The sequence below is a fragment of the Coffea eugenioides genome, chromosome 9 (assembly GCF_003713205.1).
Source record: "Coffea eugenioides isolate CCC68of chromosome 9, Ceug_1.0, whole genome shotgun sequence".
In the NCBI taxonomy this organism is placed as follows: Eukaryota; Viridiplantae; Streptophyta; class Magnoliopsida; order Gentianales; family Rubiaceae; genus Coffea; species Coffea eugenioides.
Genome location: NC_040043.1, coordinates 6,576,943 through 6,592,894, shown reverse-complemented (window position 1 = coordinate 6,592,894; position 15,952 = coordinate 6,576,943). Strand labels below are relative to the sequence as shown.

General features: G+C 35.8%; 1 protein-coding gene across 2 annotated transcripts; it reads right to left on the bottom strand.

The window, feature by feature from the left end:
* Positions 1–9,112: 9,112 nt before the first annotated feature.
* LOC113783406 (actin-related protein 2/3 complex subunit 2A) lies at positions 9,113–15,365 on the bottom strand. Of its 2 annotated transcripts, XR_003469905.1 has the most exons (11): positions 15,159–15,365; positions 13,476–13,542; positions 13,136–13,343; positions 12,273–12,442; positions 11,563–11,640; positions 10,940–11,072; positions 10,761–10,852; positions 9,911–9,967; positions 9,696–9,767; positions 9,267–9,594; positions 9,113–9,227 (listed from the first exon to the last, which is right to left on the bottom strand). XR_003469905.1 is itself a non-coding variant. In XM_027329532.1 (10 exons), the coding sequence occupies exons 1-10, from the start codon at positions 15,218–15,220 to the stop codon at positions 9,553–9,555; spliced, it is 981 nt and encodes a 326-aa protein (XP_027185333.1). In that variant the 5' UTR covers positions 15,221–15,365; the 3' UTR covers positions 9,262–9,552. The 2 variants fall into 2 exon arrangements, 1 of the variants encoding a protein (XP_027185333.1); XM_027329532.1 differs by lacking the exon at positions 9,113–9,227 and having other exon boundaries at positions 9,262–9,594.
* Positions 15,366–15,952: the final 587 nt, after the last annotated feature.

Sequence of the window (15,952 nt, the reverse complement as noted above, 5' to 3'; positions counted from 1 at the left end):
GTGAAAAAAAAAGGTTTGTAGTACATTTGAAAGAATAGGCAAAGCAAAGAACAGGGGACTAAGGGTGGGGGCCAAAATAGAAGAGAGAGATAGTTTAGGGAGGTTTTCTATAATTTATCCTTGAAATGGTATAGAGGTATATTTGTTTTGGGTATCTTTATCTTTAACTGAATTGGAGTTTCAAGTAGAAATTTTTGAGACTTAAAAGTTGAGAAAAAGCCTTAAAACTGGGGAAAGTTTTCATGCAGTGACAGCAAAAAAACGTGTGGTAGGAGTAGGAAGAAAAGTGAATGATGGACAAACTTTTAGGATGAATTCCAATATTGTAACCGGATATAATTTACAAGCACTTGAATTAACTGCAATTTTTAAGTCAATTTGGTATCAATGTAAATTTTGAAGTGGTTGGCAGCAAGACAATCTACCAATTTAGCTTTAGGGGATATTTATATTGAATTATTGATTCATATTTAGCATCACAACAAACCAATTGGCTTAGTTAAACTTATTATACTTTTATATATATTTTTTTAAAAAATTCTAACAGGGGATGGAATGGATTTAAGAAATGGGGAAGGAGAACAGAGGGATTAGAATCCAGAACCTCTACGTTCTAGGATTTTAACCTAAACTTGCATTATTATGTTGAATGTTAAGAATAAAAAAATATCTCAGCAGAGCTATAATTTGCAAAAATCTAACTTAGGGAAGCATTAAAAAGAAGGAAATAAAAAAAAAAAAAAGGAGAATGCAGTAGTTTCATCAATAGTCAGTTTAGCCCAAATGTAACGGAAAACATTATTGATTACGAAAGACAACATGAATATGACATCTTTAGTGAACCTTTGGAGGGCAAACTTTTGTTCTGATTCAGTATAGGCATCTGGTTCTGGTCATGAGAGAATTAGAAACGGTGAAAGAGGAGTTAAAGAGAGAACCAGCAGACAAAGGCATACAAAGTGGAGGTTCAAGAACATCTTCTCAGAAAAGCCAAAAAAATGGGCTGTCATGCAACAATTCAAGGCAATTGGATGAAACAATAAAGAGCCTACCTCTACATTGGATGTTGAAAAATTGTTACGTTTTCGTGAACACATTTCTCTATTACCTTTTTATCTCACATACATCAAATCGCTACAGTAATTTTTCTACAAAAAATCCAGAAAAATGCAATCCAAACACAAATCAAAGTGATTACATCACTCTCATACATCAAATATTAGATTAAAAGGTCAAAGGCAAGCAAAAAGGAAGAAGAAAGCTGGACACCAGATCTACATGTGAAAGCTGCACCTAGAGCTTGCAATCCTTGAACCAAAATGGCCACCTTTATGGCTTTGAGGTCTCAGCTACAACTCCAAAAACTGCACACTAATGTACCTGCATTGCCTCAAAAGATGACATTCTACCTTGGTGGAATGGTGAGGAAACAGCATTCCAGGATTATAACCACTGATCAAGAATAGCCCACGTCAAAAGAATACTTTCTAAGCATCAAATGGTGGAAGAAATTTGATAACATAACGATGTCACCTTACGGTAGAGAGTTCATAACTGGAGGATTAACGTGAACAAGCAATAAAGAGGAGGATGGCCATTCTCTTCTTGGTTCCCAAAATCCGTGCCTATATGGTAGTATGGTAACTAATAGTCTATTTGAGGTGATTCTAAGTGAATATCAAGGTTCAAAGCATCATAAATTACATCAAGTCCGGCTGTAAAAAGTATGACAGTATGATAAAAAAACTTTTGCACACGCACGGTTTTCCACCTTCGATAGACCTGTTTAAAATCCCCCCGTAGTTTATTCCCCTTGACATATCATACTGGAACTATAAACTATGGTGCAGATCAATGAAACATAAACAAAAATGAAGTGCAAATTGTAATCAAATGCACATATTGCCAAATAAAACACCCAGCTCTAAACATTTATAGTGATCCTCACCTACCAGTTTCAATAAATCTTTGATTGTTGACCTCCCCAAAGTGTTTTGCTAGTTGGGAATTAACAAATTTGACAAGCAAATAAGTATTCCAATTTGAACTAGGACTGATCAATATTTAATGGAAAAAGGTATATATCCTTGTATCATCATCATCCAGATTCTCCACAAAATGGCACGCTCATCCATGAAGCATCTTTGATGCATAGTATGTCTATAACATACCACTCTATGTTCCACAAAATGAATTGCTCACCCATAAAAATCTTTAGCCTATAAGGTGTCTATAACTTACGATGATTTACATACTTAAGGTGGTTCTATGCAAAAATTGGTTAGGATTGTCCAATTGTCATCCCTTGAGCCTACAGAAGAAGCAAAAAATGTGAGCAATGTAATGCTTGATACGGACTTACCACATGCAAAATATAAGGTCAGTAACTTGAAATCACTTGAAACGACACTATTGAGTATGAGAACTCTCAAATATTGCCTCAGATAAACAAGACAGATGATTTGTTGACCCTTCAATGAAATCACTAGCAAAACCAGGGTTTGGACTTTCTTTTTTGGGGGGCCGGGTGTTACGTATGACAATAGTGTCTAAAGCGAGCCACAGTAAATTATTAAAGAATTAATAGAAAGCAAAGCATGTAATTCATAAACACATAAATTCTCAAAAAGTTAATCAAATATTGCATGATATTTGAAATCACATAAGTTCTATCCTGCAAAGTGGGGATCAAATTACTTTCTTAGAATCTATCAAATGCAAGGCATTCTAAATTGTGCATGTCATTCTTTCTTAGAATCAAAAGCATTCATGATAGAATCTGTACCAAAACTTCTAAATTGAAAGTTTTTGTAGAACTTACAACTTCGAACTTTGAGAAGTTTTAAGGCATTATAAATAGATAGCAACTTACTTTCTTAGAATCTATCAAGCGCAAGGCATTCTAAATTGTGCATGTCACTCTTTCTCAGAATCAAGAGCATTCATGATAGAATCTGAACCGAAACTTCTAGCAAATCCCTTTTCTACTAAATTAATCAAGGAACCTGCAAGAAGGTCATCTCCCATTTTGTTTCACCATGGAGTTTCTAAGGAGTTTCATTGTCAAGAATGCTTGCTCCATAGCTGAAATAGACACGGCAAGAGTAAGAACAAGGATCCTATATAATTTAGTTACAGACTATAAAATAGTAGATCAAACGGATAGCTAAACCTGAGAGTACAAACTACATTATTTGATACATAAGTCTAAATTTAGTACATAGTTGCGATTTGAACTTGGGCAACTATTATCGTACCAGTACTGCAATTTGGGGGAGCTTTATCAGAAGAAATTTTGGGGGGAAGAAACTTAAACCAAGAAAACTTCTTAAGCCAAAATACCTATTACATCAAAAGAATTTATAAAATTCTTGGGGGGCTGCTGCCCCTCCCCCCAAAAGCCCAAAAAAAAGTTCCACCAGTGTATGAAATTATTTTCATAAATGAAAGTTACTGGAAGCTACACCCTCTCGGTACCCAAAAAAAAAAAAAAAAGATCCGCATCAATATCACCAACACATAATCAGAAGCAAGATTTCTCTGTGAGAGTTCCTGGAAGCAACACCCTCTAGGTACGATAAAAGAATCCTCATTAATACTGCCAACGCATTGCCTGCTCTTATTAATTTTCCTATTTGCCACACCTGCATCACCAATTTCTTTTCTGGCGTCAGAGCTGTGTGGGTGTGGAGAAACACAACAGGTACAATATTCTCAAACACAAGGCATTTGTGGTTCAGTATCTGATGATAAGCCATTAATTATAATCACCTCTAATTTTCAGATTGAGAAAATCTAAAATCACAAACTTTTTGAGCCCCATTGTTACATTTTTTAGGTGCCTGAGATCTAAATTTTTGGTCAAAACTGACATTCAACTCTACTAAGAAACATTAACATCATGGATCCGCTCCACATAACAGAGTTTCGAGGCGACGGAATGCAGATGCTGATACCATCAGATGTTGAAAGCATCTGGCTATTCAAAGTCCTTTGGTTAATTAGGGAGGTCAGATTGACCATTATTTCAAGGTCAATTGACATGATTACAAGAGATATGCATTCAGTGAGTATAGAATCAACGACCCCTAGGGAAGAGCAAAGACAGCAGGTAATTGAAATGTTGGGTTGGGAGCCTCACGGCAATCTACCTGTACACATCGATAACCCATCAATGAAGATCTTGTTATATAATTGCTTGGGAGCCGGAGATGATGATTTCACAAGATGCATGAGAGAGAGTCATAGATTGCATTCAGCTGAAGTGGTAGCAATACTGGAGCCTCGTGTTCAAAGCTTTAGTCTAAGGAACTTCTTCAACCAATTTGGCCTTACAAGAGCTGAATTTGTGGAAGCACAGCAGCAGGCAGGTGGAGTTTGGCTACTTTGGAACCCTAATAGAGTTGGGATTACAATTGTTGAGTCAAATATGCAATCTGTAGCAGCAATCATTTCTAAGCCTGATTTTCCAGCTTGGGTCTCTACTATAGTTTACGGAAGCCCCAGTCCCACTAACAGGGAGCAGCTATGGGGTAAACTGAAGTTTCTTTTGGAGCAAACTGGTCACCCTTGGACACTTGCAGGAGGAAAGCTGACGCATTGTGCCAGTGATGATCAGAGACCTGGTGGTAGTGCAAGAAGAAGAACTTTCTCAGAAACTATCAATCAGTGTGGTCTGTTGGGCCTGGAATTTAATGGTCTGGGATGCACATGGTCAAACAACACAGTCATGACTACTAATCCAAGTACAGTACCAAATAGAGCTCGGGAGAGTTCAGGATGGAACATGTTGCTCCAGAAATCCATAATTACCGACCTATTTGCGATTGAATTAAATAACTTCGCAATGCTAGTGAACATCATAGGTAATAATCCCTTGAACAATTTTCATTTGATTTTACCTACTTATATTTCTTTTTGGTAAGCATTTGACTTTTGTCATACTGTAAGTGGTTTTAAGTGTGCAGTGGCCAAGACTTAGGTTGTGTGGGGATACCCTGTCTGAAGCAATTACTGACAAAGTTGATAATGCTAGAGTGGAATGATCACATTTTTGGTAAAATTTGTTCAAGGACAAAAAGAAACTTCATGGGCAGAATGTACAATGTTCCTTGATAAAGACTTGATACTCAAAAGATATGTTAGAACCCTTATACAAGAATATTTATCATTTTAAATTCATAGCTAACAGGACTCTCATTGGAAAGAACAGGCATATACCGTGAAATAGTCATTAAGAGAAAATATACAGACTGTATATGATTAAGGGATTGCAGGAAAATTAGAACCCTTGTGACTTGCAAAAGGACTTTAGATTATAGAGATGAACATGCAAACATGAATATGCTTGCTAGAGTAGTGACTGGATGGTGAAGGACAATGGAGAACTGAAGATTTCAATCTTCGTCAGGAAGATGACATACTTGAGGAATTAAGGCTGCCTCTGCTGCTTAACCGCACTAGTTGCTAACAGCTTATGTTGGGCAGCCTCCAGCAGTGAAAAGAATCTCACAGAACTCCTCAAATAGATCAAATATAAACTGCTGAGGAAGAAACTGACTGTAACATTGGAAGTTATCCTTCCAGTTTGACCTAATGCCCTAAAAGTGGGATTGCTGTTATCCCTATCTGTGATATGTTGATAGCACTCCAACTTCTGTCCTAAGAGATGTCCCAAAACCATAGTTTCCCTTTGTCTACAGAATTGTGCGCAAGGTCTCACTGATGAGACTCTCATAGAACAATGGTTCAGCGTCAACACCAAAATAAGGCCAATGGTTTAGCATCGATACCAAAGTAAGGCCTCCAACAGATTATGCTCACTGATGAGACTCAAATAGACCAATAATTTAGCATTGACACCAAAGGAAGGCACTCAACAAAGTATGCAAAGCTTTTACTGAGATATTTTCAACTATTCTTTTGATGGGAAAGGAAACAGGGCCGAAATTGACTGAATAGACTTACTAGTGACTTTGTTTTTCTCACCAGCAGGTCTAGGCACATCAAAGACAGATGTGATGTGGAAAAGATGTCCAGGATCATCTGGCGCTGGAGGATTGATAAGAGCTGATCAAGGAAACAATGTAGGAGCAACTGCAAGCTCTGTAGCAGAATCGGAATCACAGACGTGATTCTGCCTGAGCAGATCTAAGGTGGCTGATCAATTTAAACTATTTGATGTACCTTGAAGCCATGTCCATGAAGTCTGATATTTTCAGCTATTTGAATTCAGAAGTCTGTAGTTGTTAATTTAGATAGCATAAAATCAAACTAATTTTCTATTCTCTGGCAGCAAAAAAAAATTTTTTTTGGGGGGCTATTGATCAACAGGATCTTAATTGTCATTGACAAAACTTGAAGGAAACTGAGGTGCTGTGGACGGGAGGGCAGGGATATATTTAACTAGCTTACCTATGGAAAGACAGATAATCTGACAATTTGGCAAGGCACCAACTAGAACAGTCACTAACGTTCACTTGATGCTTTTGTTTACTAGACCTCTGATTATTGATAAGAGAAAGTCAGCTCCACTCAAGTTTATTCTTGTTATTCCCAAGAATAAATATGTCAAGATACTTCCACAATTAAGTAGCTGAATGTTGACAGGAAAAGGTGGTACTTTCTCTATTAGGAGTGCTATTGGATGGGAAATCATAAAGAAGGAAGTGCTACTTATTCCTATTAGGTGATCATAAATGAACCATAAAGCTGATTTTGGTATAGGCATGCCATGTATATTTTGCCACATCAATGAAAAAGCTGATAAGAAATTCACAAAATAGCTCAAATGAGGTATTAGAAAAATCAAGCAGTAGGGGCTTTTGGGGTCTAAATCCAAATAAATATTTAGATATGTATCACTAATTGTGCGTTAGTATATTATGTTCCTATCTGCGTGTATGCATCTCCGGATTAAGTGTTTTGCCTATTGTATTCACCTCTTCTCAATAACATAATTTTTTCCTCATAAGAAGAATTTTATGGATCTAGATTGTGCTTCAGCATAAATATGAATCAGCCCAAGTAAAAAAGGGAAAAATAGAGCAAGCTTCCATTTACTTGAATCGAAGAAACTCAATATATTCATTAGGACTTAGATGTGTATCTGTCTTGAATTACAAGCAAATCATTAGGATTCAGACGGGTTACTTTTTTCAAATTACAAGCAAGGAACATCCATTAGCATATTGTATGAAAACTTATCTCATATATTTATCAGGGTAGTTAAACTTTCTCTATCACTTGGTTGAAATCACGGTTAAATTAGTCAAAATGTCCATAAACTTCATCAGGACAAAATTTTAAAAACACATTCCATTTTGCTTCCCTCTTTGAGAAAATTTATTCTTAGACAAAATACAGGAAGTGAGACTAGCTGCTGCAAAATTCAATTATATTTATGTCAAGTTAGAGCTTTTGTTACACAGTTCTTCTATGGGAGTTCTTTACTCAACCTTTCCACCATTATTCTAAATCCAATGATTTCTGCAGTTTCACCAAAATTTGAAATTCATCCTCCCATATGCGACTGCAACCTCCAACTAATAAATATTTACTTATAGTCACATAATTACATCTTTATGGACCCTCCAATCAGTTATCTGTTTGAGCTCTTTTCGACATCATCAATAAGCCAAATATCTAATACATTAAGCATTGATTCCAAAGATAAAATAAGACTAAATAGGTGCATTTTCCGAAAAGCCCCGCATAATTTGACGAATCCATAGCTTAGAAAAGAAAGATGTAATAGTTAATTCTTGTATGCGAGTTTATGGATAGAAAAAACAATGAACAGAAAACCGGTAAAAAAGAACATGGAATGAAAAAAAACCCAGAACATCAAACATTAACAGGCATTTTACATTGAGAAACACAAGAAATAGAGGTGCATAACGTTCAATGGTAAATAAGTTATAATAATTTAAGTAACGATGATAAATCCGGTAGTATGAAACGGGGGTTCAAGACTAACCTGGGTCGTGAGCAAATGGTAATCTTGGTTTGAAGCGAGACATGAGAGGCAAAAGTTGTTGCAACCCACAAAATTTATTCTTGGAAAACTGGTTCAGATGCTTGGATTTGGTTAAGATTCAAGGATTTTAGCTTCTTTAACTGAAGTTGGTATTTTGTGCAGTACACAGCTTTCATGTTTCACTGTTTTGTCTCGAGAATCTTTTGGTTTTAAGGGCACCCTTTTCTAACTTTAGTTTATTTTGGATTTTTTGAACCTCCAACGCCTATTTAGAGTGTATAAACGAGACTGATTAAAGTGAACATTTTAGTATTTAAATCCTATAAAATAAAATAAAAAATTTTCGTCAAATCAAACTTGAATAAGATTTGTATAAAATTTAAAAGTTATCGAATATAAAATACTATTTAAATTTAATTTGATTAGTTAATGAACCAAATTCGAATCGTATTTGACTTGATTAGTCAAATAACCAAATTGAAATGAACTCGATTCAACTATTTAAGTAATTTGATTTATTTTTCAACTCTATGCTTGCTTGGAGTGAGAGTTTTTTAAATGTAAGTAGAGGCACTAGGCTGGGTATGTTGGTTTTAAATATTTTTTTTTTTTATTTGTTTTCCTTTGAATAATAGCTACCCTTTTGTTTTTATGTAAATTCTTCTTTTAGCATCATCAGGGGAAAGATTATATTATTGTTATGCCTAAGACAAAAGGGTTTTAAAAAACAAGTTTAAATTACTTGAAATTATCTTCCTTGAAATATCATGCTAATTGCAATTTGTCAATTGTTTTCTTTACTGCTTTGGTGAACTATTTACTTTCCAAGAAATTTTCTTGAATACAAATATTACCTCGTGTCCAGAAAATAATGGCTAAAGACGGGTGATCCAAAATGGCCTCGGAAACTTTTAATTCTTTCTCTTCCTTGTTCTAATAATCACTTATTTGGTGATGCAAAAGATGGATGGATCACAACTCACAAGAATGCATTTCGCATGTACAGTCATTTGGAACAGGGTTCAACTCATCCTGCAAATCTCTGTTGAGCTACAATGGCCTCAAGTTTTCTTGGTTTTCTTGTTACATGATTAATCTCTTAAAAAGGTATCCAAGCTCTCGAGACAGCCCAGAAACTGGCACCTCTCTCTGCATCGGGTTTCTGTGGTGGTGCAGCAATTTACTCATTCAACCAAAATTATGCACTTACCAAATGAAATATCTATGCATCATGAATTACAGACTGAACCTTTTTGACAAAAAAAAAAAAAAAAATTACAGACTGAACCTGGCTCAAAATCTTTATCTTAACATGAATGATATAAAATATGATCCCTACAAAGTACAAAACCACTATGCTTTCTGCTGCTGCTGCTGCCCAGAAATGCAGAACATAATAGATTACAAGGCTCTGGTTTGCTGATAAGCAAATAAACGCAGAGGAAGATTTCAAAATATACACCATAGGAGGGCTCCTCGTTGTTGCCAGGCGCCAGCTAAATTCTCCCTGAGTGAAGCAGAACACAGTTACTAGTGCAAGCCTTTCACGGTATCAGCGAGTACATCCTGCATTCTCAGCTAAATGATTTCAAACTGCTCCTTCCATCCTTGAGGCTCTACAGAGGACCCGAGCAGGAAAGAATAGAAACCGGTCAGGGTTAAAAAAACAAGGGAATAAACATATTAAAAGTTCCAAAGATATATCTTGATGGCGCACCAATCGCTTAAAAGATCTGTTTTGTGTAGCTTTCACTGCCTTCTCATAATCTGGTTTGGCACCATCCAAGGCCTGGGGCAGAACATATTCATGTTGTTACCACTTGGTTTACTTGTTCTTTTTCTAAGAATTTAAGAACTGAAACAGCAAAGTGCACAAAACAGAAAGTAGATTTAACAAACACCACATAAAAGAAGAACTAGAAATTATTTTACCTGTATTAGGGACTCTACCCGACGTCTCATCCGTGTATGCATGAAACCTTCTGAGCACTGCCAACAGAGAATTATTATGTAAAATTGAGTTCTCACAGTCAACAACTATAAAAATCAGTACACAGAAGTCAATCTATGAATCAAACCTACAGGAATTAATTGATGTTAAATACTGTATGAGTCAACTAAGAGCTCATCACTACCAAAGGACAAGCCACGTTGTCCAAAGGATATGAAAAAAGGTTCTCATTTGATGAAGCTTACACAATAAAATCATCAAAATTAGTTAAATGGCATCCAAATGGTTTTAGCTATAACTCTAATTCTTCCCCTGCTCCACAGAACAATGTGTCACCACCTCATCTAACCCCCACCCCTCTACCCACTCCACAAAGAGAAACAGTACACCGACGTTTCATGTTAAAAGAATTCATATTTTGACTGAGATAGCTAGATGCTTGATACTCTCCATCAATGCATTTAGTCCAGACGTTTCACATCTTCTTCATTCATTTGCAGCCATTTCTCAGGAGTTCAGACACAAAGTTAACACCTTGTTTTACATTAAAAAACTGAGTACAAATACTTGACACTGCAAAACAAACTCGCAAAATTTTGGCTAAACAAAAAGGAAAACTGACAACACGAAGTACAACTTCTGCGAATGAAAAGTTTTCGTCTTAGTCAAGTGCATTCAACCTCAGGCATGAAAATTCTAAGTTACATTCCCCATGTTCCCATCAGATCTTCACTTATTCAAATTGAGCAAAAATGTACATTGACAAGGGAAAGGGTTAAAAAAATGAGTTTGTAAACAATCAGGCATCAGATTATGTACTGAGAGTCTTACCTTAACATGATAACTCACATATGCATGAAATGTTGATAGACTCCAAACGGTTCTATCCAATTTTCTGCCTTCCACATGACGAGGGAAAATTACTGCAGTGAGTTAAAAGTCAAAGTGGTCAAGGAGAAAGTGGAAATTTTCTAATGGAGGAAGGGACTGATGTAAAATTCTGCTGCTACCAAAACTAACAAATCCAGCATTTGATGATAATGCTTCTGGAGGAGCTCCCTTCAGTTCGGGGGGAGGAGATGGAGACCACGAACAAGGAGGGGCATTGTTGAGACCAGCAGTACGCCTAGCATCTACAAATTCCTGAAATATGACAAAAAGAACGCTGAAAAAACTACCCCTGCACTGGAAAAAGAAAACCAAACAATGCAAACTAAAGCAAGTTCACACAAAGATGAAGACAGTGCAATAAATTAGCCAGTTCAAGATAGAAACCAATCGTAGTATGTTCTCTTAATGGCAATTAAATGAAGTGTTTCAACTCGATCCAACTCTATTAGTTTCAAAGCCCCTATTGATTGCATCATCTCTGAAACTCAAAGAGCAAAAACAGATCAGAAACCAAATTTTGTGACCTCACATCCATATATCCACAGTTAAAGTGAAACGGTATAGAACTCAGAACTGCAACTTAATTTCCCAGGTCCTTTTTCCTTTATCATAAACAACCAACACCAAAAAAAATGCCCAACAGACTTCTAGCATTTCTTGGCACCTTTTCAAGCATTTTTGCTTACAAAAATGGAAACCAACTAAATAAGTACTTAGAATCCAGTCAAAAGTGTAACATTACCTTTAGGAAAGAAGTTGCCAGAAGAATATCTATAGAATCTTTGAATCTCATAGGAAATACCACAGTGACCTTTTCCACCTGCAGACAAGTGTACTAAAACATTCAGAACCCTATATGCATACTTGACCCCAAAGAGTCACAGTGATTTTGAGAACTTGACTTATTACAAGTATTCCAAGCTAAGTGATGCAAGAAAAATGGTATTAGATCAGAAGGAAGAAACTCAATTGTATTTGAATATTAGAAAGGAAGATAAGAAGAATAATCAACTAAAATAACTTTAGTAATAAGGCGCCATATGTGATTCTTAACATTTTGATTTCATTCCATACTTTATTGAGATTATTTCTTCAATCAGTTCTCTTAAGAACCAAAGTACTTGCAAAAATCAGCAATTTCACAAGGTTTTGCTATCAGTTCAGCCTAAATGAATCAAAGTGTGATTTCTTCCCTCGTGCTCCAGTACACAAATTAGTATCCATAATTAGCTTAGGGGATGAAATGACTTGCAAATACCTGGAAAAGACCAAAGTATATGCACTTCTACAATCATGGATATGAAAACCATTCACAGAGAAGATGGAATGAGGGTTATTCAGTCACAAGCCAACCAATGTTTATATTAGATAAGCTCAGATTAAAATAGATTATCCAATCCAATAGAATTTTGCAAGAGAGTCAACAGAAGATGAACTCTATGACAGATTTACCTGAGGGATGAGAAAAAAGGATTCCATGGGCCGATGCACCAGAGCAACAACCTTGTCAATGTCAGAAGCAACTGTCCTAGAAGCAAGCTGTTTAAGAAATACTCTTAACGGGGCACCCAATACCACTTCCCTCACAGATGCAATCTTCGTCAAAACCCCATGTTTATGCTCTGTAATAGTTCCAGGAAACACTTCAGAGAAAGACCACAAGAAGTATTATATGGATGGATTCTTTACTGCAGGAACTTGAGAAGGAAACTGAGAGCAACAGCCTTGGAGGACAATTGAAGTGAAAACTGAGCTACTACAGTTGAAGCCACAAACACGCAAGCAAATGCAACTTGAGCTTATGGCAATTTATGTCCAATATCAGTAGCAAAGCATGTTTAGAGTTGTTTGTAGATGCTCAAAGAACTAATAAATCTAGATCATATAAAAAATGCTTAGAGAACTCTTAGAAACTCTAATACTGTAAAAATCATGCTCAGTTTGTACATATTTGACAATTCTAGGGAAGATAATTCAACAATGCATTATACATTAACTAATTCCAAGCCAAAAGGATGACGGACTCTCAAAGCTTTACGTCATTTCATTAACTACCCAGAGAGCACCTAATTCCATGACCACATATTGTACCTAAAAAAGATCTTTGACTCAAGGACAAAGGACAAAAGAATACATACATCCAAAAATAACAATTGGGCAGTAACATGGTACAAATAACATGAAAAGCCATTGTTTTTCAAAGACAAAAGCTAATAAAGCAAATAACCACAGATGAAGGCATCCGAGAAAAAATCCTATCTCTTTCAGCACAACCATGGCAAGATCATAATGACCTTAAAGAAAACGCGTTGAACCTTCATCTGGAGGAAGTTTTGACAAGTTCAATTTCAATGTGAGACTGAATCCATCTCTTGGAGGATCAAGAATTTGTGCAACCACTCCATATGCTGCTTTTATAGCTTCTATGGCACCTGGAGGTAGCCCACCAAAGGATACTGTTTCGGGAGGTGGTGGAGGTAAACTCACCGATAAAAAGAGAAGATTGGGATTTTTCATAGAGGCCTGAAAAATATTTTGGTCATCAAACATGTAAATTAATCATTCAGTAACACTTATTTGGGAGGAAGCATGTCAGCCGATCTGTATCTAATGGCTGCCCATTTACCAAGAACTTGACTAAGATGCCAATAATACCTGAACATGGTAACGGACATCATTGAATTCAATCCAATAGGAATCCAGCTCAACTCCTTTGTCAAGACTGCAATCAAGCAGGTATGTTTTGTCAATTTTCATCATAAGATTAAAAGATTGGTCATCTCCTTTTAATTAAATCCTCAAAGTATCATTGTCCGTAACAGGAAAGTTACAAATAGTTTATAACCAATCCATCAGTACATACAAAGAGATTAAATCATTATTCAAGTATTTGAAGAATCTTCCTTTAGTCCTTATATTAAGAAATGAAGCATTTGAATCTCTTTACATTTATCATCAGTCATCAGAGGCACCCAGAAGTTAGTTTTCTGGTAAATCATATTATGGTTTGGTTGCATGCATGTTCTATCAAAGCCAGATATGAAGAAAAAGAAAATACTGCATAAGAAAAGATTGTGCTCTCCATGCCAAAGAAAGGATTACATTTTGGTGCATTTTCAAACCAAACGAGAACAACATCAGAGAGTAAAATGCTTTTGAAGGGTCAATGAGTTTCACAATCGCATAAATAATTTTGGCCACAGTTTCCAATACGAAATTATTATGACAATGCATAATTCAGAACATAGACGATATGATAATCAGTAGACATGTTGGTCTCAGAACAGCATTGACGTTTCATTGCCAGAGACAATATCTTGATTTAATCATCCATAGCATTTTGGTAACAACAAACAAATAAAAGGTTCAACAACCTAAATGAATTCCCAGTCTTTAAAAGCTTAACAGAGGCTGATTGTTTCCTTCCCAACAGAAGCAAAGAGAAGGGAATAGTTTGATTGTGGTATCAAATGCTTGCAGCTTCTCCAAAGGCATGAACTTCAACAAAGAGCAATCAACGTTCTTAAACAAAACATGTTACCAGCATCAGAGTCCCCATTTGGTAGCAAGTGCAGTTGGCCTTTTAATAATTTTTGTCATATCATTCACAAAATTCAGCTCATAAATTTGGAAATGACTAATATTTATACCACCCTTTTGATTCTTGAGTGTAATAGATCTTTTGGTTGGTAAGGAAAAGGAAAATGCCAATTAAAATATAGGCAATACCACTTGAAGAAAACTTGAAAAGTTCCAATCAGAACCTAAATATTCATAAAGCAATACCAAGTCTCATAACTTTAAATGTCTGCGACAGCAATATTTCAGCCACTATTTACCTAAAAGATAAACTTTATACCTATTCCCTTCATCCCATATCTAAGAAAAGCATAAACACGATAGTTTCCTGTGTAATGTCGATGAATTGAGGTTTTTCGACCCATTTCCAGGCGACATTTGCAAAACCCAAAAAAAAAAGAAGAAGAAGAGGAAGAATCACCTGAGTGTTAAGCATCACAGCAAAATGCCCACTTTTTCTGGTTTAAACAAACCTCAAACTACTCAAGTTTGAAGCTTTACAATTTGTCCTAACCATGAAAGCCATACAAAATGGCTTGGAAAAACATACTTCATTTCTTGTACACTTTCCTTTACCAAAGCCACGAAAAAAAGACCAACAAAACGAAAAGAACAAAACTTTATCGCAGTCACATAAAATTGAACAGTTGAATTTAACAGATACCATTCAAAATTGCTAAATAGACAAGAAAACAAAGACCCCAGAAGGAAAAATTTGAAGGGAAGCACAATTGGGAAGAGAAAAATGAGAGAGCGTACTTTTCAAGGCGAGTAGTCAAGATCTGTAAGAGATACTTGGAAGGGGACTGCAAGAGTATCATGGGTGGTAGGCTTGCAGTCTTTTCTTTTCTGTCACCTTCAAATGCTGTTATTCTTGTTCTGGGAAACTGATGATTGTCAAGATCGTGGGTCTTATCAGGCTAAAGGAAATTCTTCTGGGAAGGATCCAACGCCGTGTGATCTAAGATGAAGGACTTAAAACGCCCAGATTCCAGAGCTACCGTTTTAGACTGTTTATCCTAACTTTACCGCTTACTTTCTTTAATCAAATTACACCGGGCTCCCTCAAGTTCATTTCAATTACTTTTTGAGCTTCTTGCCCTTTTATAAAAGTTTTTGTAAGTTATTAGTAATTGTTTTGTTGCAGTAATTAGTTACTGGACTCAATTTATGGATTTTTTTTTTAAACGTCTCATTAAGGTTTAGCTACAACATTCTTTTTTCTTTGTTTGAGTCTATTTGACAAGTAATGTGACTAAATCTTGACCATAGCATAATAGATGATAGATAAGACATAGTAAAATAATTTATTAAAAATAAAATAATATATTATCATTAATTTACATCAACTTTTATTTCATTAATTTTGCTAACAATAATAGTAATTGAGACCTTATACATCGAGGGATAATATGCTAACAGTAATAAAAAAAACTAAGGGATAGTAGTTAAAACAAAAAGATACATTGTCATTAATTTTCATAACTGTTTATCTCATTACTAGAGCGGGCAAAAAAGCGCAAAATCCAACAATCTGCCCAACCCGTTCATTA